The sequence below is a fragment of the Girardinichthys multiradiatus genome, chromosome 7 (genome assembly GCF_021462225.1).
Source record: "Girardinichthys multiradiatus isolate DD_20200921_A chromosome 7, DD_fGirMul_XY1, whole genome shotgun sequence".
In the NCBI taxonomy this organism is placed as follows: Eukaryota; Metazoa; Chordata; class Actinopteri; order Cyprinodontiformes; family Goodeidae; genus Girardinichthys; species Girardinichthys multiradiatus.
The window spans coordinates 17,303,799-17,331,563 of NC_061800.1; the positions used below are offsets into that span (position 1 = coordinate 17,303,799).

Sequence of the window (27,765 nt, forward strand, 5' to 3'; positions counted from 1 at the left end):
GTCGTGTTCTGGATCTAAACAAACATGTGGTGCAGTGACACAGGAAGGGCTGAAGCGGTTACCTTGGAAATGCCTGCGCGCCTCCGCAGCTGATGTGATTGCATCCTGCGCGCTCCCGCAGTCTCCCACACGTATACGAGCAAGACCAGAGTTAACGGCTGATGCCATGGATAGGGCCAGACACGGCAGATAGGGGAAATCCTTCTCTCGTAAGTGCTCCAGAATGTTTTCTTAGTCTGAAATCGCCAAGAACGTAAGGTAGCATCCAGCTGTTTTGCTTTTAGGATGCTCCTCCCGCTCGGTGTTGCTGCACGCTAGCTTGTTGGTCCTTCAGGAAGTGAAGGAAATCTCATCCTCCGCAGTAGGCCTCGATTCAATATTCTTGTTTGTGTACTGCATTATCTCCTAAACAGGGTGTCACATATAAAGTTAGCTTTGTTAAGGGCTAATGCTTGCCCATAGTTGTAAATAAGTCCAGTGTTTAGCTTGTTTATATCCCCATATCAGCTGTTCTCCTTAACGTTTCCATAGTAACATTGTCCCTGTGATGTAATTCCCGTTTTCTATCAGAGAATGAATATGGTTTTCAATGTTTTTGATCAAGTGCGACGACAGCCATTTTTATTGTTACGTTCAAATGCTTCTGAAGCAGCTGCTCATGTGTTTATAAAATCCAGTCTCCACCAAATGATTTTTGAACTTCCTGGCTTCAAGTTAAAGCCGAATCACAGTGGTCAGCAACTACATTCCAAAATATCCTATTTCATATTAATATTGGTTCATATTTTAAAGAAGTATAAAAAGAAAATCAAGATTCAGTGTTGTACAAACGTTTAATCTAAAAGATAAAAAATATACATTTTCAATATCCTAGTGTAGTTTAGGTTTTGAGCAAGCTTTTGATTGTTTTGGTCATTAGGTCACATACCATGAATGGACAGATGAATGCACTCTCAAAAATAATAAAAAGGAAAACAGCAACCCTGTTTAGCCCCTAGACCCTCTCACATTAGTTTCTTTATAGTGAGCCAATGGTTGTTTAGCTGGGTCCAGTTTAAATTCCAAGCATAGTAAGTGTTAAAATGTATATTATTTTAATAAAAAGAATATGTATTAAAGGTCGCAAACTATTCTATAAAGAAGCTGTATGTATTGCATATAAATACAGTCTTGATTTTACAGGTCTAGGTCTAGGTTGGAATAAATTTAAACTTATCTAAACTGGTCCAGAGCTATGAATAGCAGTGAACAAGGCTTTTATCATATTGCCAAATCTAAAGCAAGCAAGTTGGCATTGTTTATATTTGTAATTAGTACTCGTACTCATCGTCTTCCGCTTTATCCGGGACCGGGTCGCGGGGGCAGCAGACTCAGCAGAGACGCCCAGACGTCTCTCTCCCCAGACACCTCCTCCAGCTCCTCCAGGGGGAGCCCAAGGCGTTCCCAGGCCAGCCGAGAGACATAGTCCCTCCAGCGTGTCCTGGGCCGTCCCCTGGGCCTCCTCCTGGTAGGACGTGCCTGGAACACCTCCCGAGGAAGGCGTCCAGGAGGCATCCGGTATAGATGCCTGAGCCACCTCAACTGGCTCCTCTCGATGTGGAGGAGCAGCGGCTCTACTCCGAGCCCCTCCTGGATGGCCGAGCTCCTCACCCTATCTCTAAGGAAGTGCCCGGCCACCCTACGGAGGAAGCTCATTTCAGCCGCTTGTATCCGGGATCTCGTTCTTTCGGTCATGACCCAAAGTTCATGGCCATAGGTGATGGTAGGAACGTAGACCGACCGGTAAATCGAGAGCTTCGCTTTTCGGCTCAGCTCTCTCTTCACCACAACGGACCAGCACAGTGCCCCCATTACTGTGGCAGCCGCACCGATTTGTCTGTCAATCTCCCGCTCCATTTTTCCCTCACTCGTGAACAAGACCCTGAGATACTTGAACTCCTCCACTTGAGGCAGGAACTCCCCTCCAACCTGAAGAGGACAAGCCACCCTTTTCCGGTTGAGAACCATGGCCTCGGACTTGGAGGAGCTGATCTTCACCCCAGCCGCTTCACACTCGGCTGCGAACCGCCCCAGTGCATGCTGTAGGTCTTGGCTAGAGGGTCCAGCAGGACCACGTCATCCGCAAAAAGAAGAGACGAAATCCTCTGGTCCCCAAACCAGACCCCCTCCGGCCCTTGGCTGCGTCTAGAAATCCTGTCCATAAAAGTTATGAACAGGACCGATGACAAAGGGCAGCCCTGCCAGAGTCCAACATGCACCGGGAACAGGTCTGACTTAACTCATAACTTTTATGGACAGGATTTGTAATTAGTGAAACATACAAATAAAGAAATCTACCTCGGTGTAATTTTTTATTAAATGTCCAGAAGGTTACAAAAGCTGCCAGAAAGATCCATAAAGTTTCATTTCAAATTTAATTCAATTTGTTTACATAGCACATTTTATAGCATTTTATATAGCACATAACTGAGAATTTCCATGGATGAAATAGACATGAACTGGCAATGGTGAATGGGCAGATAATATATTAGTGATTTGAGGACATTTGCAGGCTTTTAACTACTGGGAGACTTGATGAGTGCCATGATAACCTGGTGTGACAGGTGGAGCTGGGGAAGAAGCAGATCAAGAAAATTAAGGCAAGGTGATAAATAAAGAGCTCTGTGAGTCCAAAACATAAAAATTAACTCCAGAAAAAAAAAAAAAAACATTAAGAAAGCCTGAAATGGAACACTTTTAGATCTCTCCCTTTCAGATGTACTGTTACTTTATTCTGGGTTTGGATGTGCTGGCACACTGGGCGGTGTGTGAAATTTAAACTGCAACACCGTGTCTGATTGGTTTTCTTTAGATGGACCTGTTTCTTACTGCAGTCCAGATACATGCAAGGTTTGAATGGTCTTTAGATGTGCTTGGGATCATGTAGTGTTCTCTCTTTAGGTTGTAATGGTTTTGTTACCTGCCTCACAGTATAAACTTCCCATTTCAGATGCAAAAGTGCACTTCAAACCAACTTCTATTGTCCATTTCTATTGTAAAAAATAATTATAAAGAAAAAATATTACCAGTATACAGAAGTGTATTCCCTGCACATTATAGCAATGTAAAATATATTGTGATCACAACTAAATCTCCCCAGTAATTTTCTAACACTGAGGTGGCCTATATTAGTGCTGCTCCATATTAGGATGTCATGCAATTTGATTGATATTTAATTATTCTGATGACCATATCAGTAAAAATAAATCCACAATTTCCTCATTTTCTCATCTGTCATCATAATCATGCCTCCAACATTCACTGTGCAATGTATCATCTGGAACCCTATCATCTAGAGTATGCCGGTTGTGGACATCTTTTGCATTAAGACTCCATGCATTGTAAAACAAAAAGAAAATCCATTTTTTGTTTTTCAAATTCAATTCAATTGAAACATACTTTATTCATCCCAAAGGTAAATTAAATGTTGTTGTAGCTCATATTATGCAGGTTTCTTCAAAGAGCTGTTGATGCCGATGGCTGTGGGCAGGAAGGATCTCCTGTAGCGCTCTGTTTAACAGCAGATCTGAAGAAGCCTCTGACTGAAGACACTCTGTTGTATAACAGTCCCATGAAGTGGATGCTCAGGGTTCCAGAGGTTCCAGAGTAATTAGCTTTTTGAGCTTTTTTTAAGTCCCTGGCTGATGATGGCAGACGAGATTACACTCTCCACAACAGACTTATAGAAGATATGCAGCATCTTGCTGGAAACACTGAGAGACCTAAACTTCCTCAAGAAGTACAATCTGCTCTGTCCCTTCTTGTAGACGGCTTCACAGTTGCTCTCCCGTCTCTTGTCCAGGTGAACAACGAGGTATTTACGCTCCTCCACCACCTCCACTTCTTCTCCCATGATGGAAATAGTGTCTGAACTATTCTTGTTTCTCTTAAAATTTACAATCATCTCCTTTGTTTTATTCACATTCAACATGAGATGATTGTTTCTACACCATACCACAAAGTGGTCCTCCAGCTCCCTGTACTCTGCATGTTGTCCATCTCTGATCCACCCCACAACTGTTGAATCATCCGAGTATTTCTGCAGATCACAGGAGTCTGTCTTGTACTGGAAGTCTGAGGTGTACAGAGTGAAAAGGAATGGTGAGAGTACAGCCCCCTGTGGTGCTCCTGTGCTGCTGACTACGTGGTTAGACTCATAACCCTTCAGTCTCACAAACTGTGGTCTGTTTGTCAGGGAGTCTTTGATCCAGGAGATGACAGTGGGTTTGTTGAAGCAGGTGTATGATGGCATCTTCAACTCCAACTTCACAGCGATAAGCAGACTGAAGGGGGTCCTGATAGTTTATTGTTTGCGTATTCAGGTGGGCCAACAGGAGCCTCTCTAGGACCTTCATTATTTGGGATGTCCGGGAAGCAGGTCTATAGTCATTGAGGGCTGATGGGTGAGTTTTCTTTGGTACCAGATAAAGACAGGAGGTCTTCCACAACACTGGAACCTTCTTCTGGGCCAGGCTAAGGTTGAAGAGGTGCTGCAGAATCCCACAGAGCTGCTCTCCACAGACCTTCAGGACTCTAGGGCTGACATGATCTGGACCTGCAGCCTTATTCTGGTTCAGTCTCCTCACCAGACTTCTTGACACACACAGGTGGAAGGGGGAGGCAACGGGAGCATCAGCATCTTCTGTTTTAGTTGAAGGCAAACATGTAGAAGCAGAAGAGTCTAGGGCTCAGGTGGAAGATAAAATGTTTGAGGTGTGACAGGAAAGCTGTGGGTCAAAGAAGGGTGGGATGTCTGTTTGGCTGTGAGCAGGAGAGGAGGATGCTGAGCTTGTTTCTGAACTGAACCTATTGAAAATGTGTTTAGTTCATTGGCTCTGTCCAGACATCCATCGATCCAGGGTTTGTTATTGGAAAAGCAGCTAACCGTTCTGTTGGGTATGGTGTTATCCAAACACAAGTTTATATAGTTGGTCACACACTCAGTCATGGCATTGATGTCCTCTCCATGTGGCTGCCACAGTATGTCCCAGTGTGTAGCCTCAAAGCAACATCGCAGGGCTTCTTCAGCTTCTTGTGACAATTTCTCACAGTCCTCTTTATTACAGGTTGCCTCTGAACAAGGGGCTTATATTTCAAGTAGAGAAAAACAAGATTGTGACCTGATTTGCCTAGTGGCAGTTGTAAAAAAACAACCCCGTTGCCATGGTGATGCATCATAACAAATGTCCAAAAGTAAACAAATATCAGCAAAACTCCCTCCAGCTGCAAAGCATCTGATACCGGTAGGAATGGGTACTGAATTCGGTACTTTTATAGGTACCGACCGAATTCCGTCAGTACTACCGACTACCGATTCAGGTAAAATCAAACGGTACCATGTTTCGGTAGCTAAACGCATCATTCTGACACTGAGGGAGTGGAAGAGTTGGCGATTTTCCATGCCGGACATGAACACAGCATTGCATGCACAAGAACGTAATGATGTCTGTAGCCGCTGGTACTGTCAACAAAGCATGGCTGATAGAAAGCACTTGAAAGTATGGCTCCACCTTTCAAAATGCGATGCAGATTACGCTTGCTGCATATTTATGTGCAAGGCCAGCGGTGGGAATACTTTTAATCTGAGGAAGCTCCTGCAGCGTTTCCCCTCCAGTTTTTAAGTGGGGCGCCCCGCCCCAACAACCAGACCGCCCACCCCCAAAGAGGACAATGGCATGTAGTAATAGTACGTTTTAACAGTTAATGTCATTCGTTTAATTAGATTACGTTGTGAAGCATTTCTGTCCCTGCGTCGTCGCTACTCTACTTTCTGTGGCCAAACTTGACAAAGGCTGGATGAAAACACACTCCTCATTCTCTGCCTCACCAACGCTGAGGCTGATACACTGAGTTACGTGCGCTCGCATGCAGGTGAACACAAGCGCCTGACAGCGGATCGAAAAACATGCTGCTAAAACCTAGAAAGCAGGCAAGGATATCTGCGGTTTTAAAAAGCTTCAAATTTAGTTCTGATGGCAGCACTTCCTCTCCTGCGAGCAGCAGCAGGACTAAGTCTCCTACTCCTGGTACATGTGGCGAAAGTAGAAGTACACAAAATGGCACCGGTGTTTCATGCCCTGCCCTTGACACACAGCTAAAGTCCAGTCACCACCAAATAAAAGGTTCTGACCCGGCTTGGCTGTCAGAGGTGAAATTATACCCCTGGATCTATAGGACTGAGTTTGGTAATTAAATACATACATAATAGAGAAAAGAAAGAAAGATGGAAAGAGACAGAAATGGATAAAAGATGTGATAAAGAGACAGAAAGACAGAGAGACAGTTAAAGATGAAGAAAAAAGATTGAAGAAAAAAGATTGATGTAGACATATAAATATAGTAGGTAGAAGATAAATAAACATTTCAGAGTTTTTTTTCTGCAAGAATGTTGTGTCTAATATGTAGATAGCTTAAACAGGCTGCAGTCAGAGGAAACCCCGGGCCCAGCCATATATATATTCTTTTAAGTGTGTGTGTATACACACTGACCTGGTTAGGCACAAGATTTTTGTCAAGGCTGAAGAGAAAATTTTCGTCGGCCTCAGATCTACGGCTACAACTCCTGCATTCAGCACCGTTAGCATGCCTGCATTTGTTAGCGACCCGTCTGCACCCAGCAACATGGCTGGGTTTTAATTTGTACATTACACTGTGTAATCAGTTAATATAGTTTAATGTTGAAGAAATGTTTGAAACAACTGAGATGTCACAATATCAACAGCTGGATGTTGTTTTGATATATTCATTAAAGTTTATATATTGAGAAATAAATATGTTAAATTGAAAATTTTTGAGATTTTATTATTAAATGAATTACCATTTATTACCACATAAACAGACACAAAAGTACCGAAAACTGGTACCTGACTTAAAAAAGCTCAACAAGCTGATAAAAAAGGCTGGCTCTGTTCTGGGGACTCCTCTGGAACCTCTGGAGATCATTGTGGAAAGACAGATTCTTCATAAAATGATGAACATTATGGAGAACCCTGAGCATCCTCTTCATGAGACTGTCCTACAACAACAGAGTGTCTTCAGTCAGAGGCTTCTTCAGATCTGCTGTTAAACAGAGCGCTACAGGAGATCCTTCCTGCCCACAGCCATCAGCATCTACAGCTCTTTGAAGAAACCTGCATAATATGAGCTATAACAACATTTAATTTCCCTTTGGGATTAATAAAGTATTTTTGAATTGAATTGAATTAAAATTGTAAAAATGCTATATAGGCATTATATTTACGCTACTGGTCAAACGTTTGTGATACACTTTCTTGCTTAATGGGTTTCTTTATTTTCATGAATATTTACATTGTAGATTTTCACCAAAGGCAGCAAAACTGTGAATGAACATAAATTGATTTTTGTTGTAAACAAAAAGTGTGAAATGACATTTTTATATTTTAGATTCTTCAAAATAGCCACCCTTTGCTTTGTTTACTGCTTTGCTCTCCTAGCATTCTCCCCATGAGCTTCATGAGGTGGTCACCTGAAATGGTTTTCCAAAGAGTCTTGAAGGAACTTCTCAGAGGTTCATTGAGAAAAGGCCAAAGGTTAATATTTCAGTCATCACTGCAAAGGGTGGTTACTTTAAAGAGGATCTATTATACAAAATTAACTTTTTGATCATTTTTTATACTTCCATTTGGATACCTAATGTTTCTAAAAACAGTCCAAATGCAACCCCCTCCCCCCCTCCCCAAAAAAAAACATGTAGCTGTTTTATGGCAATAAATGAATGTTTTATTTTTTTCTAGAAAATGCGCAGCTTCAAAAGCTGTGTAATTGTGACGTCACAATTACACTAGCACCCAGCAATGTTACCTGAGTCCCGCCCCTGACTAGCAACTTAAGTGGAGCTCCACCCACTTGATTTTCAGTAGAGGATCACGTGTCACCATCAGGTGGTTTTACCACACACATTCTCCTGCTATCGGATAACAGATTTGTGGCTTTATTTTATTTTTGAGGGTAATATTCCCTTCACATTGCCAAAGACAGTACTGGTTTGCACAAATCACTTCACTACGGACTGCTTTGAGATCTCACAAAAGTACACGCCAGGATTTGCAGAAATACTTAGAACGAAGAAAAATGCAGTCCCCACTGTTGTTGGCAAATCTGCAGATGATAGAAATGTAAGTACTTGGTTTTGTTTTCACTTGCGAAGTGCTGGTTGAGGGCGTGGCCAGATACAGCCAATTTGCATAAAAGTGACAGAGCGCTAAAACAGCTCATTCTGAAAGGAGCTCAAAAAAGTAGGAACTGAGGAGGTGAAATCTCATTATCTGAGAATGATTTTGTGCGTAAAATGTAATTAACATGTTTGGTATAGCCCATAGACCTAACTCAAATGTTTAAAAGGAACTATGATAGGTCACCTTTAAGAAATATAAAATACATTTAAATTTCTTTTGCAATTTTCTGTTAGATATATAATGACATGTGTTTATGCACAGCTTTGATGCCTTCGGTGAGAATCAACGTACAATGTAAATAGTCATAAACATTAAGAAAACCATTAAACGAGAAAGTGTTTCTAAAACTTTTGACTGGTAGTGTATACAAAATATAGAATAAATGCCCACTAAATTCATTATTACTTTTCAGGTGTTAACTGTGCAGAAAATTAGACCTTTTTCGTCATTGTTCTGTTGATATAGTAATACAAATATTACAAGCTGATATTAGTTGGTAATTAGTGGGGCTATTTCCTCAGGTAGCCAGTCTGCAGTCAGAGAGAAAGTGACACGTGGCGCTCCTTTAGTTTCCACACCTAAAGTCTCTATGTTTTGCGACTGAGAATTTTCGAAACAGCCAAATTTGTCTTGAGAAGTGCAGTAGGTCAGTTAAAAAAGCTGACTGTCAGTGTGCAGCAGCTGGTCGAGGGGAAGCATTGCGTTGCTTTATCTTCAATACTGTGGAAGAAAAATAAATGTAGGGGTCAATGAAACTTGTACTTATGAACCATTAAGTCAAAAGTTAAAGTCTCCTTTATTGTCGATTTGCTATATATGCAGGACATATACAGCAGAAGGGAAATTTTAATCCTCACAAATCCTAGGTGCAACATACAATCCAATTAAAAAACTTAAAAAGTACTAAAAAAACAATAATTAATAATATACTACATAAAGAAATGGTAAAAAAACAAATCTAATGGATCTGATGGAGTGGGGTAATAACTGCATGTTCCTTTTGTAGCAATTAATACATTTAGCCTATAACTTAATCATTTGAACTTTATTGAGATATGAGAAATGTTATAATTCATGATAAACAACAAGATCAAATGATAGTAAAGGGAATTGCAAATAACCAACCCTTCAACTTTTGCATAAACATTGCTTAAAAAGTCAACTACAAACATCAAAGAAGCACAGACTACACTTGCGATTCTTCTTTGAACTCTTGAGCAAAACTTCAACAAGGAAAATTAGATTTTTTTCTTCTTAAATGCTTATAGTTACAATTACTCTGTCCAGAGATCACATCTTTCTCAGAGAAGAACATGTCCTCTCTCCAAATGGAAAAGTAATTGCAGTCTTTGCCACCTATACGCCCACATAATAGCACTTAGACCCTGCAATTTTGTTTTCACTCTCCCTCACGTCTCTATCTGCATATGTTAAGTGTAGCAATTACACTGGGAAATTGCTTCCGACTACATGGGGTTTATTGGGTGGACAGTTTCTTTTACTGCTAAGAACATGTGAGGGAATGAGAGGGGCACTTTTGCACTGTCCTGCTTGCATTGCTGGCATAATGTTGTGTTTTTGTTTCAAGAAGATATAATTTTTTTGGCATAAGCCTCTTTTTTTCTTATTACCTGATTCAAATTCCTTTTGCACAGATTCACAGCAACTTTGACAATAAAGCAATGTATACTTTAAGGCTAGGGTTATTTAAGACAATCCAAAAGGGGGTCTATTATTATTGCAAAAGCTTAGTTGGACGAACACCATAAGGTGTTTAATCCCCCTAAACTTTATTACGTTTGCTCATGTTACAACCAAAAGTTTACACGTACTTTTTGGAACTTTGATTTGCTAACATGAGCCCATAATTGTGGAGTGGAAGGGAAAAATGATTAATGGTTTCTAAACCTTTTTTACAAGCAAATAGTCGAAAGATGTGGCAGGACTCAGAGGTTTGTTAAAGAACATTACTCAATGAAGACAAATGAACACACCAGTGATTTTTGGGAGAAAGTTATGGGATCTTTAAAGCAGGGTCAGGTGGGAGAGTAATATCCCAAGCTTCTCTTAGAGTTCTCGATTATCGCAAACCAACCAAGACATGGTTGTTCACCTAAACAGACAGACCGGCCAATTAGAGAAGCTACAAAAAGGTCCATAATAACTTTGGAGGAGCTTTTGAGACCAACAGCTCAGTGAAACAACACGGCTTCCTCTGTGTTCATTCTGTGTTTATTCATCACCTTACCTTAGTTTTTTTTCTGATCTGCTTCTTCCCCATGTGTACCTGTCACACCAGGTTATCATGCAACCCAAATATCCCAGCAGTTAAAAGCCTGTCAGTCATACACTCCACAAATCTGACCTTTATGGAAGACTAGCAAGAAGGAAGTCATTGTTTACAAAAAGTCACCAGAAATCAAGTTTAAAGCTCAGCAAAACGTATGGACTGTAGCAGAGACAGCAAACATCTCAAAGACGTTGTGCTGAACATAAAAAACTAAAACTAAGCATTTTGGCCTACTCAAAATGCTACATGTGGTGGAGAACTAACACTGCACATCACTCTGTTCCCCATGGTAAAACATGGTGGTGGCAGTGTCATGCTGTGGGGAAGGTTTTCTTTAGCAGGGGTGGTGGAGACGTTAGAGATTATAGGAAGATGGATGGCATTAAATGCACCTGTCAAAGACTGCAAAAGACTTGAGACTGGAGAAGAAATTCGTCTTTAAGCAGGACAACAATCCTTGTTTAGGGTTGCTGGAGGTACAATCGACTTGTTTAGTTCAAGCCACATCCATGTGTTCGAATGGCCTAGTCAAAGTCTACACAAAACTCGAGAATTTGTGGCAGGACTTGAAGATGTATGTTTACAGACACAATCTTGTACTGACTAATGACTAGTAGCTGTTGTTGCAGCAAACACTGGTTCTGCAAAGGACTGATTTAGAAGATTTTGAAAAAAGCACGCAAAACCTTTAGAATTTTATAATTGGAAAAATAAAGAAAACCACGTTGTTTTGCTTCCATTTTCATATTATGCGCTATGTTGGTCTATCACCTAAACTCCCCCAAAATAAGTTACAGTTGTGGTTGCAACACAACAAACTATGAAGAAGTTCAAGGCACAATACCAGGGGTTTACAACCTACAGCTCCAGAGCCGCAACTGACTCTTTGACCCTTCCACAAAGCCTCTTAATAACTTTGGCTAAAAATGATAAAGATATAAGATTAAATATAGTTATACAAACAAATGCAGGTGTTCGCAGGTTCTCAGTTTTACAGCTTTTTCTACAAATTTCAAAATCCTATAGAAGAAAATGTGTCCATCTTTTTTTTTGCTAAAGTGTTATGTTTTTATTTTAAAATCTACAAATAGAAGAAATGGTTGTTTAAAAATGAAAACACATTTTTAAAAGGTCATGTCATATTTGTGTTTCTTAACATTTGTTTTTTATTATTTAACTGGGCTGAGAGCAAAAATGTCTCTTTGGATTATAAAGGTTGAAGACCCCTGCACTATACACATAGCTGGACATGTGAAAATGTTTTCTCACTTTTCTTCCCTGCTCTTTCGACTGCTGCCATTCACTGATTTCTGCTACAGAAACACCAACCCGTTGGGACGTGCTCATTTTTGCATCTGTAATCTCTCTCTGTCTGGTTGGTTCCTCCACCCCTCTGTGACCTGGGGATGAATGCACCAATGAGGAGCCTCACAGTGAGTCTGCTGGTCCTCCTTCACCCCGTCCTCCTCCACAACACCTCAGTCAGTCACTCACTTACTCACAGAGTGTGTTGCATATATGCCTCGATGTCAGACGTGGTGGGCATTCCTGTCTCTATGAGCGTACTGTAGATGTGGGTAGTGTACTGTACACCATATAAGCCATGATGTTGACTAACTGTTGTGTGTTATTTACAGGGTATGCCTGATCGCATGTTATGTGCAGTGCTGGAGCAATTTCAGCTTTACTTTTCCCTTTGGTATGTGCGCTTTGTCTCCATTCACAGTGTCATTTCTTCTTGTGTTCTTATGTTAAAGCAGCCTGTACAGTTTTCTTTTTTCTGCATACACATGTTCACACAAACACATCCAGATGTTGACAAGCACAGGTAACAACCAAGTCACACTTCCTCAACTCTGTAGACCATAATCTGCTTGCGCCTTTGCATTCAGTATGAAGATCTTGTATGATCTTTTGAGAGATGGTAAGTTACTGGAGCTGTTCCAGTCTGAATACACTTGTTCTGTGTTCCATGCGTGCTACGTTGTGTATCACGGTGACCATTCAACAATGCAGCACATTCAGTTTTCAAGTATAAATCTTTGCTCTGGCATTTCAAGTCAGGGAGATTTCCTTGCTGTAACAGAAATTTAAGCTTTATAATGCTTATTCAGAAATTTACATGTGTTAAATATATTCATACTCGGATACAGTTCTGATCAAAAGTTTACATACACTGTTTGTCACCAATTTTGGCTGTCACCAGATTTTTCTGAACCATTTGTTCAGTCTAAATTGGTGATAAAAAGAAAAACTTTACAAGTTTCAATTTGATGTGGAATTAATTTTATTTTATTTTGAATGATAAATATTGGTTTAAAAATATACAAACAAATTTTAGCAACCAATAATCTAATAAAGGCCGAAAATGTAATAATTTTGTGCTTTTTCAAATACCTTTTAACGCATAACAAAATAATTTGCTAATTAATAATATTATTAAAACAATGCCATAGCATTTGGCCAATGTTGTAAAAGTTACTTTACCTGCTTCTTTTTATGGTATTGGTGTAGCATAAAAAAAAAAATCATTTGAAAATGTAATAACACACATGTAACACATGTAGATCACATGAAAACTGTTCTCTACCTAAATCCTAACAAATTTCACTCAGTGATCCTACAGTCAAATAAACTTTAAAGTTATTATGATATTTATCCATTCATGAAACAATTCAATTCAAATTCAATTCAAAAATACTTTATTAATCCCAAAGGGAAATTATGAATGATGTTGTAGCTCATATTATGAAGGTTTCCTCAAAGAGCCGTTGTAGATGCTGATGGCTGTGGGCAGGAAGGATCTCCTGTAGCGCTCCGTCTTACAGCAGATCTGAAGAAGCCTCTGACTGAAGACACTGTTGTTGTAGGACAGTCTCATGAAGAGGATGCTCAGAGTTCTCCATAATGCTCTTCATTTTATGAAGAATCCGTCTTTCCACAATGATCCAGAGGTTCCAGAGGAGTCCCCAGAACAGAGCCAGCCTTCTTTATCAGCTTGTTGAGATTTTTTAAGAAACTGGCTCTGATGCTGCTTCCCCAGCAGATGATGGTAGAAGAGATCACACTCTCCACAACAGACTTATAGAAGATATGCAGCATCTTGCTGCAAACACCAAAGGACCTAAGCTTCCTCAAGAAGTACAGTCTGCTCTGTCCCTTCTTGTAGACGGCTTCACAGTTGCATCTCCACTCTAGTCTGTTGTCCAGGTGAACACCGAGGTATTTATACTCCTCCACCACCTCCACTTCTCCCATGATGGAAATAGTTTTTGACTTATTCCTGTTTCTCTTAAAATCTACAATCATCTCTTTTGTTTTAGCCACAAAGCGATCCACCACCTTCCTGTACTCAGCTTCTTGTCCATCTCTGATCCACCCCACGACTGCAGAATCATCCGAGTATTTCTGCAGATGACAGGAGTCTGTCTTGTACTGGAAGTCTGAGGTGTACAGAGTGAAAAGGAATGGTGAGAGTACAGTCCCCTGTGGTGCTCCTGTGCTGCTGACTACCTGGTTAGACTCACAACCCTTCAGTCTCACAAACTGTGGTCTGTTTGTCAGGTAGTCTTTGATCCAGGAGATTGTTGAGGCCTCCACCTGAGTTTTCTGGAGTTTCTGACAAAGTAAATCAGGTTGGATTGTATTAAATGCACTGGAGAAATCAAAGAACATGATCCTCACAGTGCTGCTGGCTTTGTCCAGATGACAGTGGGTTTGTTGAAGCAGGTGTATGATGGCATCTTCAACTCCAACTCCACAGCGATAAGCAAACTGAAGGGGGTCCTGATGGTTTACTGTTTGCTTACTCAGGTGGGCCAACAGGAGTCTCTCTAGGACCTTCATGATGTGAGATGTCAGGGCAACAGGTCTATAGTCATTGAGGACTGATGGGTGAGTTTTCTTTGGTACCGGAATAAGACAGGAGGTCTTCCACAACACCGGAACCTTCTTCTGGGCCAGGCTAAGGTTGAAGATGTGCTGCAGAATCCGACAGAGCTGCTCAGCACAGGCCTTCAGGAGTCTAGGGCTGACATGATCTGGACCTGCAGCCTTATTCCTATTCAGTCTCTCCAGTTGTCTCTTCACCTGACTTCTTGAGACACACAGGTGGAAGGGGGAAGCATCAGCATCTTCTGATATGGTTGAAGGCAAACATGTAGAAGCAGAAGGGTCTAGGGCTGAGGTGGAAGATAAAAAATGTGAGGTGTTACTGGACAGCTGTGGGTCAAAGGAAGGTGGAATGTCTGTTTGGCTGTGAGCAGGAGAGGAGGATGCCGAGTTTTTTTCTGAACTGAACCTATTGAAGAATGTGTTCAGTTCATTGGCTCTGTCCAGACCTTCATCAGTCTGATCATCCTTCTGCTTGAAGCCTGTGATCTTCTTCATCCCTGTCCACACATCTCTGATATTGTTTTGCTGGAGCTTGCTCTCCAGCTTCTTCTTGTACACCTCCTTGCTGTCTCTTATCTTGACTTTAAGTTGCTTCTGTATAATCCTCAATAATTCTCTGTCTCCCTCTCTGAAGGCTCTTTTTTTCTTGTAAAGCAGGTCCTTCAGGCCACTGGTGATCCAAGGTTTGTTATTGGGGAAGCATCTCACGGTTCTGGTGGGGATGATGTTATCCACACAGAAGTTTATATAGTCGATTACACACTCAGTCATGGCATTGATGTCCTCTCCATGTGGCTGGCACAGTGCGTCCCAGTCTGTTGCCTCAAAGCAACCTTGCAGAGCTTCTTCAGCTTCCTGTGACCATTTTCTCACAGTCCTCTTTATTACAGGTGTAATAAAGAGTGTTCCTCTTGTCAGAATCAGTAGTTAGCTGATTTCCTGTCATGTACCTAATGTTTAAATGAAGTCCACACATTTGTCATAAAGTTGAGCTCAGGACTTTCCAAAAGGTTAATTTTACTTTACTAATGTTCGTTTGTGAGGGGTCACTTTCCTGTTGGAACACCCAGTTATTTTCAGCTTTTAAAATCAGTTTTAGGATCAGACAAGACAAAGATTGAGCTGCTTGGCTAAAGTGACAAATATTTTTGGAGTAGTGAAAGTAAGACATTTAAGGCCATGAGTCCTGTATCCACAACCTCAAACATGGTTGTCATGCTGCGAGACTGTTTTGCTGCCAGTGGTACTGGTACATTGCACAAAGTTGATAGAATAATGGAAGGAGCACAGCCACTAAATTCTTCAACCTTTCCTCAAATCAACAGCTAGATGGTTGAATCTTGGACATAGTTAGGAGTTCCATCAGCACAGTGATCCCAAATACGTATCAAAACTTGCACAACAGCTAACTTCAGTTTACTGTTTTATCAGTTCACCCTGGATAAATACCAGTTCGATTTAATCATTAAAAGACAAAAGTAATATGACATTCATGTCCATAAGTACATGTAAACTTCTGATCAGAGCTGTAGCGTCACACAACAGTCACTTTACCACCAACTTTTTACATGTTTTTTAAACTATACATAAATATGCCCATTATTGGCAAAAAGTGGTCTATATATTTGCTGCACTATGTTTGCAAGAAATGTATAAATTCAGGTTTAAATCTAGGTCATTAGAAATAGAAAGGTAGTTCTGCCACTGCCCTGACTTGGATGCAGCCAGAGTGCTCTCCACCTCCTGATTTAGCTTTGGTCATTGTGCTGTTCGCCTCCCTCTCCCTGTTAGATCCACTCTCTGTATAGCACAGCAAGTCCCAGCATGCTGAAGAGGAAGCAGAGCTCCCGGGTCGAGGCCCAGCCCATGACCGACTTTGGGCCAGATGAGACCCTTGCAGACAGTGCTGACATCTTCTGGATCAACAAACCAGTGAGTCCATTTGAATAATAGGCCTACTTAACCGATCAGTACCACCCAGTAAGAGACAGTCACAGTTTGTCAATATTTCCTCTTCTGTGTTTACAGTGGGTCCATTCCTTGCTTCGTGCCTGTGCCATCATTAGTGTCATCTCTGTCTGTATGAACACTCCAAAGACGTTTGAGCATTACCCTCCACTACAGTATGTGACCTTTACCCTGGACACATTGCTCATGTTCCTCTACACTGCTGAGATGATAGCCAAGATGCATATAAGAGGAATCATCAAGGTAAATTCAATAAAAGCGTTTGTCCCTATTGTGATAGCCACGAGAGGCACAAAAGTCCAAAGTCTCTGTAAGTTTTCAGATGTTATGTAAAGCACTGCTTTACATAACAGAAAGAATAATTAGCTGATTTATTCCCTATTTACTATAATATATTCCAGATGCTTTTATGTTTCGATTAAAAACGGCTACCTTGATTTGACGTACCATTGTCCAGCTATGTAGCGGCAGGAAGTTTGGACACTGGTTACAGGTTTTGTATTAATTGTGACTATACACTCACCGGCCACTTTATTAGGTACACCTTGCTAGTACCTCCTGGACCCCCTTTTGCCTTCAGAACTGCCTTAATCCTTCGTGGCATAGATTCAACAAGGTACTGGAAACATTCCTCAGAGAGTTTGGTCCATATTGACAAGATAGCATCACACAGATGCTGCAGATTTGTCGGCTGCACATCCATGATGCGAATCGTTTTTCCAATCCTCTATTGTCCAATTTTGGTGAGCTTGTGGGAATTGTAGCCTCAGTTTCCTGTTTCTCTTTTTCGGACCATTCTCTGTAAACCCTAGAAATGATAGTTTGTGAAAATCCCAGTAGATCAGCAGTTTCTGAAATACTCAGACTGCCCGTCTGGCACCAACAACCATGCCACGTTCAAAGTCACTTAAATCACCCTTCTTCCCCATTCTGATGCTCGGTTTGAACTGCAGCAGATCGGCTTGACCATGTCTACATGCCTAAATGCATTGAGTTGCTGCCATGTGATTGGCTGATTAGAAATTTGCTTTAATGAGCAGGTGGACAGGTGTACTTAAATTTAATTAAAAACATATGGGTGGCCTTTTCCCTAAATGCACGTTTAAAGCCTCATTTAAATGTGGTCAAACTGCAATAGGACAAAGAGTCACTTTTTGCTTTTTAGAGTTAGTTGAGGGGCCTGTTTTGTGTGCCCCCCACGATTTTTGATTAGCACAAAGTTATTACTGACAAATTAAAATCTTCTTACAATAGAAAATGTTAGGTACAACACAAAGTTTTCACCTTTTAATAACCAGCTTTTTGCTTTGTTTATAATTTCATTGTAAATATGGCCATATCTTTCCAGTGTCTTTTACTCAAAAGCGGACTTTTTCTAAATTCCAAATAATTTGCAAACTGGATACATTTCTTTTATTGAGGCAACTGTGCAAAACGAGATTTAAGTTTTATATCTACAATGATCTCAGCATCCTTTTTCTACAAAAATGTTGGCTATTTATTTGGGTAATTAAAATATTGCATGCTTTGTTTATTGTTAAGGAGGTAAAAATTTACAATATATGTTTTTATTATTGTAGTTTTAAAACATTTTCATTTGGTCCACAAGTACTTTTAACTTAACAATTCTGACCCACAAAGAGTTTGGATACCACTTCATTAGGGGATTATTTTCAAATAATACATTTTTCATCCATTTGAAGAAAACATTGCTTTGAAGTTAGAATGGAGAAGTGGGGACAGATGTGTGCTGGATGTTTTTGGTCAAATCTATACGATAGATGTGACAGAAGGGTTCATAAACCACAAATTATGAATTCTACATAAAACTTTGTCTTAAAATTCAACTAATAAAATCCATGGGTGTAGAGACACAGCAACTCAGAATTTTGTGGCGTATAAAAAAAAACCAACCTGTTGATATCAATTTTAGCCACTTTCCCTTTACGAACGTTAATATAAGATCTAAGAAAAACATTGTTGAAGAGCGTGTTTTCTAGTTTTTCTGAAGTGAATGGTCATTATATGTTTATATTAGGAGCAGAGGCAACACCACAACCAGTCTTGACAGTCAAAACTGTCTTTAGCATTTTATATTAGCACAACTAAAACATAAGTCTCCATTTGCATTCCTAGAAGATATTGATTCATTCCTAGAAGATATTGATTCATTCCTAGAAGATATTGATTCATTCCTAGAAGATATTGATTCATTCCTAGAAGATATTGCTTGTTACCTGAACTTCCAGATTTCTAAAACTAAAATTAGCTGACTTTGCATGTTCTTCATTTCATAGCAACTTTCACACCAAAGAGTGTTGTTATTGCCTCTGCCTTTTTTACCTAACGTTGGGTCATATTGCTGACAGTATATATTTTTTTATTTCTTTAGTGGACTATAGCATCAACACATTTCAGATTCTGGGTAGACATTCATGTTGTTTAGAGTCGTCAAAGAACAGACAGCTGGCAGATGAAAGGTCTATAACTACTGTCATAAAAGGTTTTAGAAAACAGATGAAAAATATTAAAATTAACAATTTGAGCACTGCACTAGCATAAGCAAAAATACTATACCTTTCTTTCTGTTTCTTTCTTTTCATGTTACATTTAGCTGTTTAAGCTAATACAGCTCTGAGATTATTTTTCATTTAAACATAATTAAATGTGGCTAATTTTTTACCTTTTATAAATGACTCAAGGTTATAGATGGTTTTTGCAATTTCTATATTTAAAATGTAACAATAGGTTCACATTTAATTATCTTATATTTTATTGTTCTTAATGGCACCTGGAACATTTGCTAACTTCTACCACATAGTTGAAAGTGCTGCAGTATAAATAAAAAAAAGATCCACATTGCATAGGAATGTAATAGCATGCTTTTGTCCTTGTCAGTGCATGTAATCAAACATGGTAGTTATCTGTAGTGTTCAACACACACCCTTCCATTTGCAGCCTTTCTTCCTGAGGAAGAGTGACTCCCTAAGAGCTTTTTACACACTCTCTCTGTAAGTGGTAATTAAAGATGGCCGTTTCAACTGGCCCCTTGACATTTCAGCTTCTTTGCACTACCGCGGCTTGAATGTTTTGTCTTATCACATTGCCAACAGGCTACTGGAACACTCTGGTCAATTTGTCAAAATAGGCACTGTAATTTCCCCTTTTGTGTCTTGCATTTTTTTGGGATGTCACTTTTCAAGCTAAAGAAATCACCTTTTTCAATCACTTTAAAGCTGTTGTCAGGTTTTTAGAAGCAGAGGGCAATGCTAGTCTAAACTAAGACTTGCATAAATAAGGCCTGAAACTTCCACATATAAAATGATTTCAAAATGTTATAAACTTTTGTCAAATATGTAAATCATTAAATCTATTTTATATGTTTATATTTCCTACCTTTAAAGTCTTTTCAGGGTCATTTTCTTGTTTCCATGCTTCTTCTTAGGGTGACAACTCCTATGTGAAAGATCGCTGGTGCATGTTTGATGGATTCATGGTGTTTTTCATCTGGGTCTCCCTGGTGCTTCAGGTGAAAATGAAATTTTTGTTTTATGAATAATAAATACCATCAATTCTTTGATTGTATATTGCAGTTTTCTGTGAATAGCCTTATCAATGTATTACTGATCATTTTGTCTTGTTTTTTAAGGTATTTGAAATTGCGAAACTGGTGGATCAGATGTCTCCGTGGGGAATGTTAAGAATACCCCGAGCTCTAATAATGATCCGTGCCTTCAGAATCTACTTCCGCTTTGAGCTCCCACGTTCCCGCATCACCAACATCCTGAAGTACAATATTGTGATGAGGATTTTTCAAAATGATGCGGTCACTTTGTGGATCTGTATGCTTGTGATGATGTAAAATCTGCTTTCTCTGTTCTGTTTCTCAGACGATCAGGGGAACAGATCTGGAGTGTCTCAATCTTCTTACTGTTTTTTCTCCTGCTCTATGGAATTCTGGGTGTTCAGATGTTTGGAACCTTCAACCATCACTGTGTTACAAATGATACAGAAAAAGGGTAAGAATTAACTTGGCAAAAAATAATTCTGCTTCAATTTCTGTTTAAATAATTTTGGAAAACAAAATGGATTTACCTTTGGATTTGTGACATTGGATGGAATATTATATAGCTGCTGAAAGAGCTGGTAAAACTTTTTTACTTATAAAAAATCTTTTTTAAGGATATAAATCTGCATATCTAGGCATAATTAATCAGTTATTGCAACAGGCTAGATGAGGACCCATATTTATCTTGTCGCTATGCACATTGAGGAGGATGGTAAGGGAGGTAAAAAGGAAACCCTCAAAGCTTACTGTAAGAGATCTCCAGCAAAGAAGGGAATTATGGGTTTGTCAGGTCTGCATAACAACCATTAGACTCTATCTATAGTTTGTTTTTTTGGGAGTGATGCAAAAAACAAGATTTTTTCATCTTTTTAAACATGTGGACATACTAAGCTCCACTGAGACTTTAACTGGAACCATGTACTTTGATCAGATAAGCGTTTTTAGAAACATACATAGGTGGGTCTGGTGTGAAACAACAAATAAATATTTTGAGAATCTCATGCCAATTTTTTGGTATGGTGAAGGATCTGTGATGCCTTTGGCCAGTGTTGTGGAATTTTCTTATCAAAGTGGGTAGAAGTTGACTCATAACAAGAGAAAATCCGGACTTTGTCTTTATAAATTTTATTCAAAGGCATTCAGCGTTTGAAGACCCTGTCACTGAGGTTAGTCAGTTAAGCAGAGCCCCGATCAACAGTTACACACAGTATTTATACCAGAATATGACAGTGTTATCTCAACTTAAAAGAGTGTTTTATGACCCCAGACCCTTCTCGGGTTCAGAGGTGACAAAGTTATCTAGGAACCCATTTGTCCTTCCCAAGATATCACCCTAAAGCATGAGTTTTAACCATTAAACTTCTGATAATGGCTTTTACAGCTTCCTCCTCTAACACAGATGTTCTGAGGAGTGAGGTAATCTAAAACTCATACACTTTGGAATGCTTACTGCAAGAATTTCCATCACACCAGTTTCTCTTCCAAAAGCTCCTGGAACCTTGTTAAAGTGCTAGGCATTAGGAACTCTTTGAAATACCAGGAAAGTTTAGATAAAAACAGGGTTACCTCTGCCTGTGAATTGAAAATGGGTCATCTTTGGGTCTTCTTACAGAAACTGACACAAAATATTTGGCCAAAGTAACACAGAAATGGTCTTCCTCCATAGCTATCTTGGTCCCCAGTCCTAAATCCTGTAGAATACCTGTAGGGTGAGCTAAAGGCAGAGGTGGGACCAAGTCAATGTTTTGCAAGTAGGTCTCAAATATTTCCACCCAAGTCTGGAGCCAAGTCCCAAATCATCAATCACAGAGACTGGACGCACACACGGTAGTCAGAAGAAATCATTCAGTTTGACTAATGGACACACTAATAATGTTATCAGTATTTTATTATTGCAAAGTTTGCAGATATCAGTGCTAACTATTTAAATTTTAAGTCAATTTGTTATGTTTTGGGTTTATATCTAATTGAGGACCTGCAACACTGCAACCATGTATTCAAAGTCATTTTTCAACCTCCATGATTCAAATAGCAAGCAAAAGAAATTTCTTATTAAGCAAACATTAACTATACATAAGTAACTATATTAATTTCGACTCATCAGAATCAGCTTTATTGCCAAGTTTGTACATACAAAAAAGGAATTTGACTCTGGTACACTTTGCTGTCTGGTCTTTCTTTTTTTGTTTTAATGCGTTATAAGATATATTTATGCGTATATCTTTATGTCCTTAAATACATATATACAAATATACACATATACAAAGGTGCTTTTGCAACTTCAGTATGCAGTTGTTTGGTACTCTATTAAATGTTCATCAGAGAAACAGCCTGGGGGAAGAAACTGTCTCTGTGGCGGCTGGTTTTAGAAAACAGTGCTCTGTAGCGGCGGCCTGAAGGTAAAACTCTAAACAGTTTATGTGCAGGGTGTGTGGGGTCTGCAGAGATTTTAGCAGCTCTTTTCCTGACCCTAGACCTTTATAAGTCCTGGATGGAGGGAAGGTCAGCCCTGATTATTTTCTCTGCAGACCTGATTATTCGTTGCAGTCTGGACCTGTCCTGTTTTGTGGATGATCCAAACCACACTGAGATGGATGAAGACAAGACAGACTGAATGATGCCAGTGTAGAAGATGACCAGCAGCTCCTGTGGAAGGTTGAACTTCTTGAGTTGTCTCAGGAAGTACAGTCTCTGCTGGGCCTTCTTCTGAACAGTGTCTTATGTGTGAGGTCCTCAGAGATGGCGGTTCCTAAGAACCTGAAGTGGTCCACAGCCGGCACGGTGTTGTTGAGGATGGTGAGGGGGGTGTATGGGGGTGGTGTTCTCCGAAAGTCCACCACCATTTCCACAGTGTTGAGCGGGTTGAGTTCAAGGTAGTTCTGACAACACCTGTGTACCAGCCGATCCACCTGCTGTCTGTATGCGGACTCATCACCGTCCTGGATCAGACCAATGACAGTGGTGTCGTCTGCAAACTTAAGGAGTTTCATGGACGAGTCCGATGAGGTGCAGTCATTTGTGTACAGGGAGAAGAGGAGTGGGGATAGAACACACCCCTGGGGGGCACCAGTACTTATTGATCTGGATCGGGAGAAGATCCTCCCCAGTCTCACCTGCTGCTGTCGGTCCGTCAGGAAGCTGTTGATCCACTGACAGGTGGAGGCTGGGACGTTGACCTGGTGAGCTTCTGGTGGAGGATGTCTGGTATGATGGTGTTGAAGGCCGAGCTGAAGTCTACAAACAGGATCCTGGCGTACGTCCCTGGACAGTCGAGGTGTTGCAGGATGAAGTGTAGACCTAAGTTAACAGCATCATCTGCTGACCTGTTTTCTCGGTAAGCAAACTGCAGGGGGTCCAGCAGGGGGCCTGTGATGTCTTTCGGGTGCTTCAACACCAGCTGCTCAAAGGATTTCATGACCACAGATGTCAGGGCTACAGGCCTGTAGTCATTTAATCCTAGGATGGTGGGTTTCTTGGGCACCGGGATGATGGTGGATAGTTTGAAGCAGGAGGGGACCTCACATGTCTCCAGTGACTTGTTGAAGATCAGGGCGAGTTTATTTGCACAAGCTTTCAGGCATAATGGGGAGACTTTATCTGGTCAATTCAATTCAGTTTATTTATATAGCGCCAATTCACAACACATGTCGTCTCAAGGCACTTTACAACAGTCAGGTACATACATTCCAATTAATCCTAACCATTGAACAGTGCAGTCAGATTCAGTTATTTATTCAAATTGGATAAAAGGTTTTTCTATCAAAGGAAACCCAGCAGATTGCATCGAGTCAGAGACTTGTAGCATTCACTCCTCCTGGATGAGCATGTAGAGACAGTGGACAGTCACTGGCGTTGACTTTGCAGCAATCCCTCATACTGAGCATGCATGTAGCGACAGTGGAGAGGAAAAACTCCCTTTTAATAGGAAGAAACCTCCTGCAAAACCAGGCTCAGTATGAGCGGCCATCTGCCATGACCGACTGGGGGTTTGAGAGAACAGAGCAGAGACACAAAAAGAACACAGAAGCACTGATCCAGGAGTACTTTCTATGGGAAGGAAAAGTAAATGTTAGTGGATGTAGCTCCTTTAGTCGTTTCATCTAGAAAGAAAGAACAGATAAACTTTGAGCCTGTTTTCAAGGTTAGAGTCTCAAAGAGAGCACATACAGTTAGTTACAGTTAAGCTCAGTCAATTTCCATGTCTAGGAGAGAGAAAGGGTTAAACACTGAAAGACAGGGCTATGTGGATTATCGGTAGAGGGTGAGCATTAAGTTGTTGCCAGCAGAAGCTTGGACGAGGCCCCCCTCCAAAAAGGTGTCCCAGGTAGACACAGAGTCAGGCCAGGTGTAGCTTCTAGGAAGGGAAAAGAAAGAGAACATAAAGTTAAAAACTGAAATAACAGCAAATAATGCAGAATTGGAGAGTAGTGTGAGAATGTAGCAAAGAGGGTGAAAGTGGTCATTATGTCCTCCAGCAGCCTAAGCCTATAGCAGCATAACTACACCGATAGTTTCAGTTTATTTATTTATATAGCGCTTATTTACAACAATGTCATCTCAAGGCACCCTGCAAAGGGTCCGGAACGAAGCGGGGCCGCCGGGGAGGCCAGATCAAACCACCGAGTGCCAGAGCCCAGCCACCCCAGAACGGGGCACTAAGTAGAATACTAAACTGATAAAGTTTGTCCATCTAGAGCCCACTGGTGGTCATTGTTATACTAAAAACCACAAGGATTGGGGTACCTCTCTCTGTCAGACTGATTATAACCATTGGAAAAGAGAAGGGGTTGCACAGGTAGCAGAAATGGAGGGTGTGTTTGCACCTCAACCATAACTGAGCCGGTTTAGGCTAAACCTGACACCCCCTTACTCCGTCCAACAAGGAGGGAGGAAGGCGGAGGTAAAAAATAAGGAAGATAGCTCAGGATAACCTAAGCCACTCCAGCTTTCTTTGTTTTTATGCGCTGAAAAAGCCTATTTGCGTCTTCCTCAGAGATCTTTAGTGCAGGCAGAGGATGTGAAAGTAGGGGTTTGGTTGCTTTATTGGAAGAATTTGTTCCTGAATGGGATGTGGAGGAGATGGTTTGGGGTGTGAACGGCTTCCTGTCATGTCTGCAGTAGACAGGCGAGGATTCTGTTCACTATGGGTGGGGGGGCTCCTATGGGCAGTCAGGTTTCTCAGACCGGTCCATACAGCCAAAGCATCACTAGTAGAAAGGCTGTTCTTTAGCTTCTCACTGTAGCTTCTCTTGGCTGCTTTGATCTCCTTTGTTAGTTTGTTCCTGGCCTGCCTGGTCTGCGCCCAATCTCCACTGCTGTGAGCTTCTTCTGTATCCCTGCGGAGGTTCCTGAGATGTGGAGTAAACCATGGCTTGTTATTCCCAAAGGTACAGAATGTCTTGGTCTGCACACACATGTCCTCACAGAAACTGATGTATGATGTCACCACATCAGTTAGTTGGTTTAAGTCAGTGGCTGAAGTTTCAAAAACAGTCCAATCTGTGCATTCAAAGCGAGCCTGTAGCATCTGCTTTGATTCCTCAGTCCACTTCTTAACAGTGTGAACTATGGGTTTGGAAGCTCTTAATTTCTGCCTGTATGTTGGGACGAGGTGGATAAGAGAATGTTCCGAATGATTCAATATCAAGTATTTTCTAGTGAAACGGCTCAGGTCCAAGTGAAGTAATGAGTCATTGTTGTAAAAGTCTAAGTCAAGTTTTTTGTGATTTTTTTTATCAAGTCATGTCTGAAGTAGCATGGGTACCAGTAATTATCCTGCTGTTGATTTTGGTAAAAACTAGTTTTCTTAGCAGTGGATTCTTTTCCCCACTTTACGAGCTCAGTTTAAAGGTTTGGTTTTTCAGAATTAGGCTACTGCAATAAAGAATTAATTCATTTGAAGGACTTTTGCAAATCTTTATTGACAATATCAATTACTTGATTATGTGCATCAACCAGTTGACACAAGATGATCTCAGTAAATAAAAATTAAAAACAATTACGCTAGCTGAACGTAGCAGAACTTGAAGTGTCAAGACGTGTGTTTATTATATTTGGCATGCAGTTGAATGCATGAGCTTCTTTGTAATTGTAATATAGTTCAAACCTGCGGTAACATTACCCATAAAAAAGTCATCTTTCTTACTGAGATGAATGATTAGGAGGATTGCAATCATGGTTGGTGCTGCAGGAGCGTTGTCATGATGTTAACATTTCAAACTCAAAACTGGTACTAAGACTCAATACCATTTATGATACTATCTGAAACCTGTTAGCATAGGATTATTTCTAATTATTTATTTAGTATTACTTTATTTAAGGAGAAAATATCTAGTAAGATTTAAAATCCTGTTTACATAGGTGTAAAGATCAGAAAAATACAACCAATTACAGTATGACAATAGTTTCAATGTCTCTCTTGCTCTCGGTGGAAGACACACGCGTTTTCTCTCCCTCCCTCCCTGCTGATCCCTGCTTCTGCTTTTTGTCTGTATTTTTCTCAGAGCCTCGCTTTGCATATCCTCCAAACTTTTAAATTATGGATTTGGTCAGCTGGTCTCAACGTAATTGATCAATTTTTTTTTTCAACGAGAAGACAGGGTAAAGGAGACCCTCTTGTTCAGACGGGACGTTCTTCACTGGATACACAATGGATTCTTGGCAGCAGTGGAAGATTGTGTGCCTGACTACGATGACGGTCGAGGACATAGAAAATGTGTACATATTTGGACTTTTGATAACAGGATTTCTACTTTTTGGAGTTGGTGGTTACCTGGCTTATTAAGCAGTCTACAGTCACAGTGTTAGTACACCAACTGTTATTAATGTACACAGAGAGACTCCATCTGTGCACTTACTGGAGTTCTTCGTGCTGTCCTGGAACTGTGCAGTGTAGCCTGCTAGCTTGATAGCAGAATGGATGAGTAACATCTGTGACTAATAGAGTTGTGAGAGACAACTGTCTCTCACAATGTTGTTTGTGGCTACCTGTAGCCTCAGTTCATCCGTCTTATTGGCAAGGGATCTGGCATTGGTGTGAAACAGGCTGAGAAGCAGTGGTCTGCGTGGCTGTCTCCTTAGCCTAGCTAGCGCACCGGCTCTGCAGCCTCACTTGTCCTTCCACTCACAGCGTCGCCTTCGTCTTCTTGCCCCAGGGATGCTAATCCACAGAGATCCGGGACTTGTAGCTGTGTCTGCCGGGATTGTGTGTGTGTTGACAAACTCAGAGATGGCATGTCCTTGAAAACAAGCTGCAATTTTAGGGAGATCATCCCGACTGTAGATGTTGGTTGTTCCACAGAATGAGTATAGGGCAAGAAGCAAAGTGCATACAAAAGCAACGACCGGAAAAGCCTAGAACCGCTGCAGCTGTGTGCACCGCCACCTCCAAGGTATACCTAATATAAAAGCAAATACTGTCCGGATTAGCCTCCACATCTTTCAGGTTTTTACGAAGAAATATTGACAATATATATACTTTTCCTTCCACTTCACATTTTTGCAGCACTGCGCTGGTCTTTACATATTTTTGCATTGCACTGTATATGGTTTTAAAGGAATCTTATAGTTCAAAGGGTGGAACATTATTCACATGCTCAGCAACAAGTTATGCTTACACGGGTGTGCATATGGTGAAAAGAATAGGTGATCTTGAATGATTTCTAAACATAGTCTTTTTTGTTTTTTTAATCAATTCAAAAATCATTAGTAATCCAATGTTTTCGCAAGTCATTTTGACCCTAATTTTAGGCTTCATTTATCTCCTGTTTGTCATGAAGAAAAATTACTTGGTTTCATAAAACACATTGATC

General features: G+C 40.5%; 1 protein-coding gene across 10 annotated transcripts in view; it reads left to right on the plus strand.

Moving 5' to 3' along the window:
• Positions 1-76: 76 nt before the first annotated feature.
• Positions 77-27,765, plus strand: part of nalcn (sodium leak channel, non-selective) — a 142,879-nt gene continuing 115,190 nt past the window's right edge. Inside the window, exons 1-9 of one of the 10 annotated variants that reach the window (XM_047370205.1) lie at positions 98-209; positions 285-361; positions 11,844-12,005; positions 12,162-12,223; positions 16,210-16,350; positions 16,447-16,629; positions 19,832-19,915; positions 20,036-20,175; positions 20,277-20,405. In XM_047370205.1, coding sequence (XP_047226161.1) covers positions 12,182-12,223; positions 16,210-16,350; positions 16,447-16,629; positions 19,832-19,915; positions 20,036-20,175; positions 20,277-20,405 — 719 coding nt within the window. In that variant the 5' untranslated portion in view covers positions 98-209; positions 285-361; positions 11,844-12,005; positions 12,162-12,181. Of the gene's footprint in view, positions 210-284; positions 362-11,843; positions 12,063-12,161; positions 12,224-12,431; positions 12,449-16,209; positions 16,351-16,446; positions 16,630-19,831; positions 19,916-20,035; positions 20,176-20,276; positions 20,406-27,765 lie in introns of those variants that run through there. The other 9 variants (XM_047370206.1, XM_047370207.1, XM_047370203.1 and 6 more) reach the window with 9 other exon arrangements.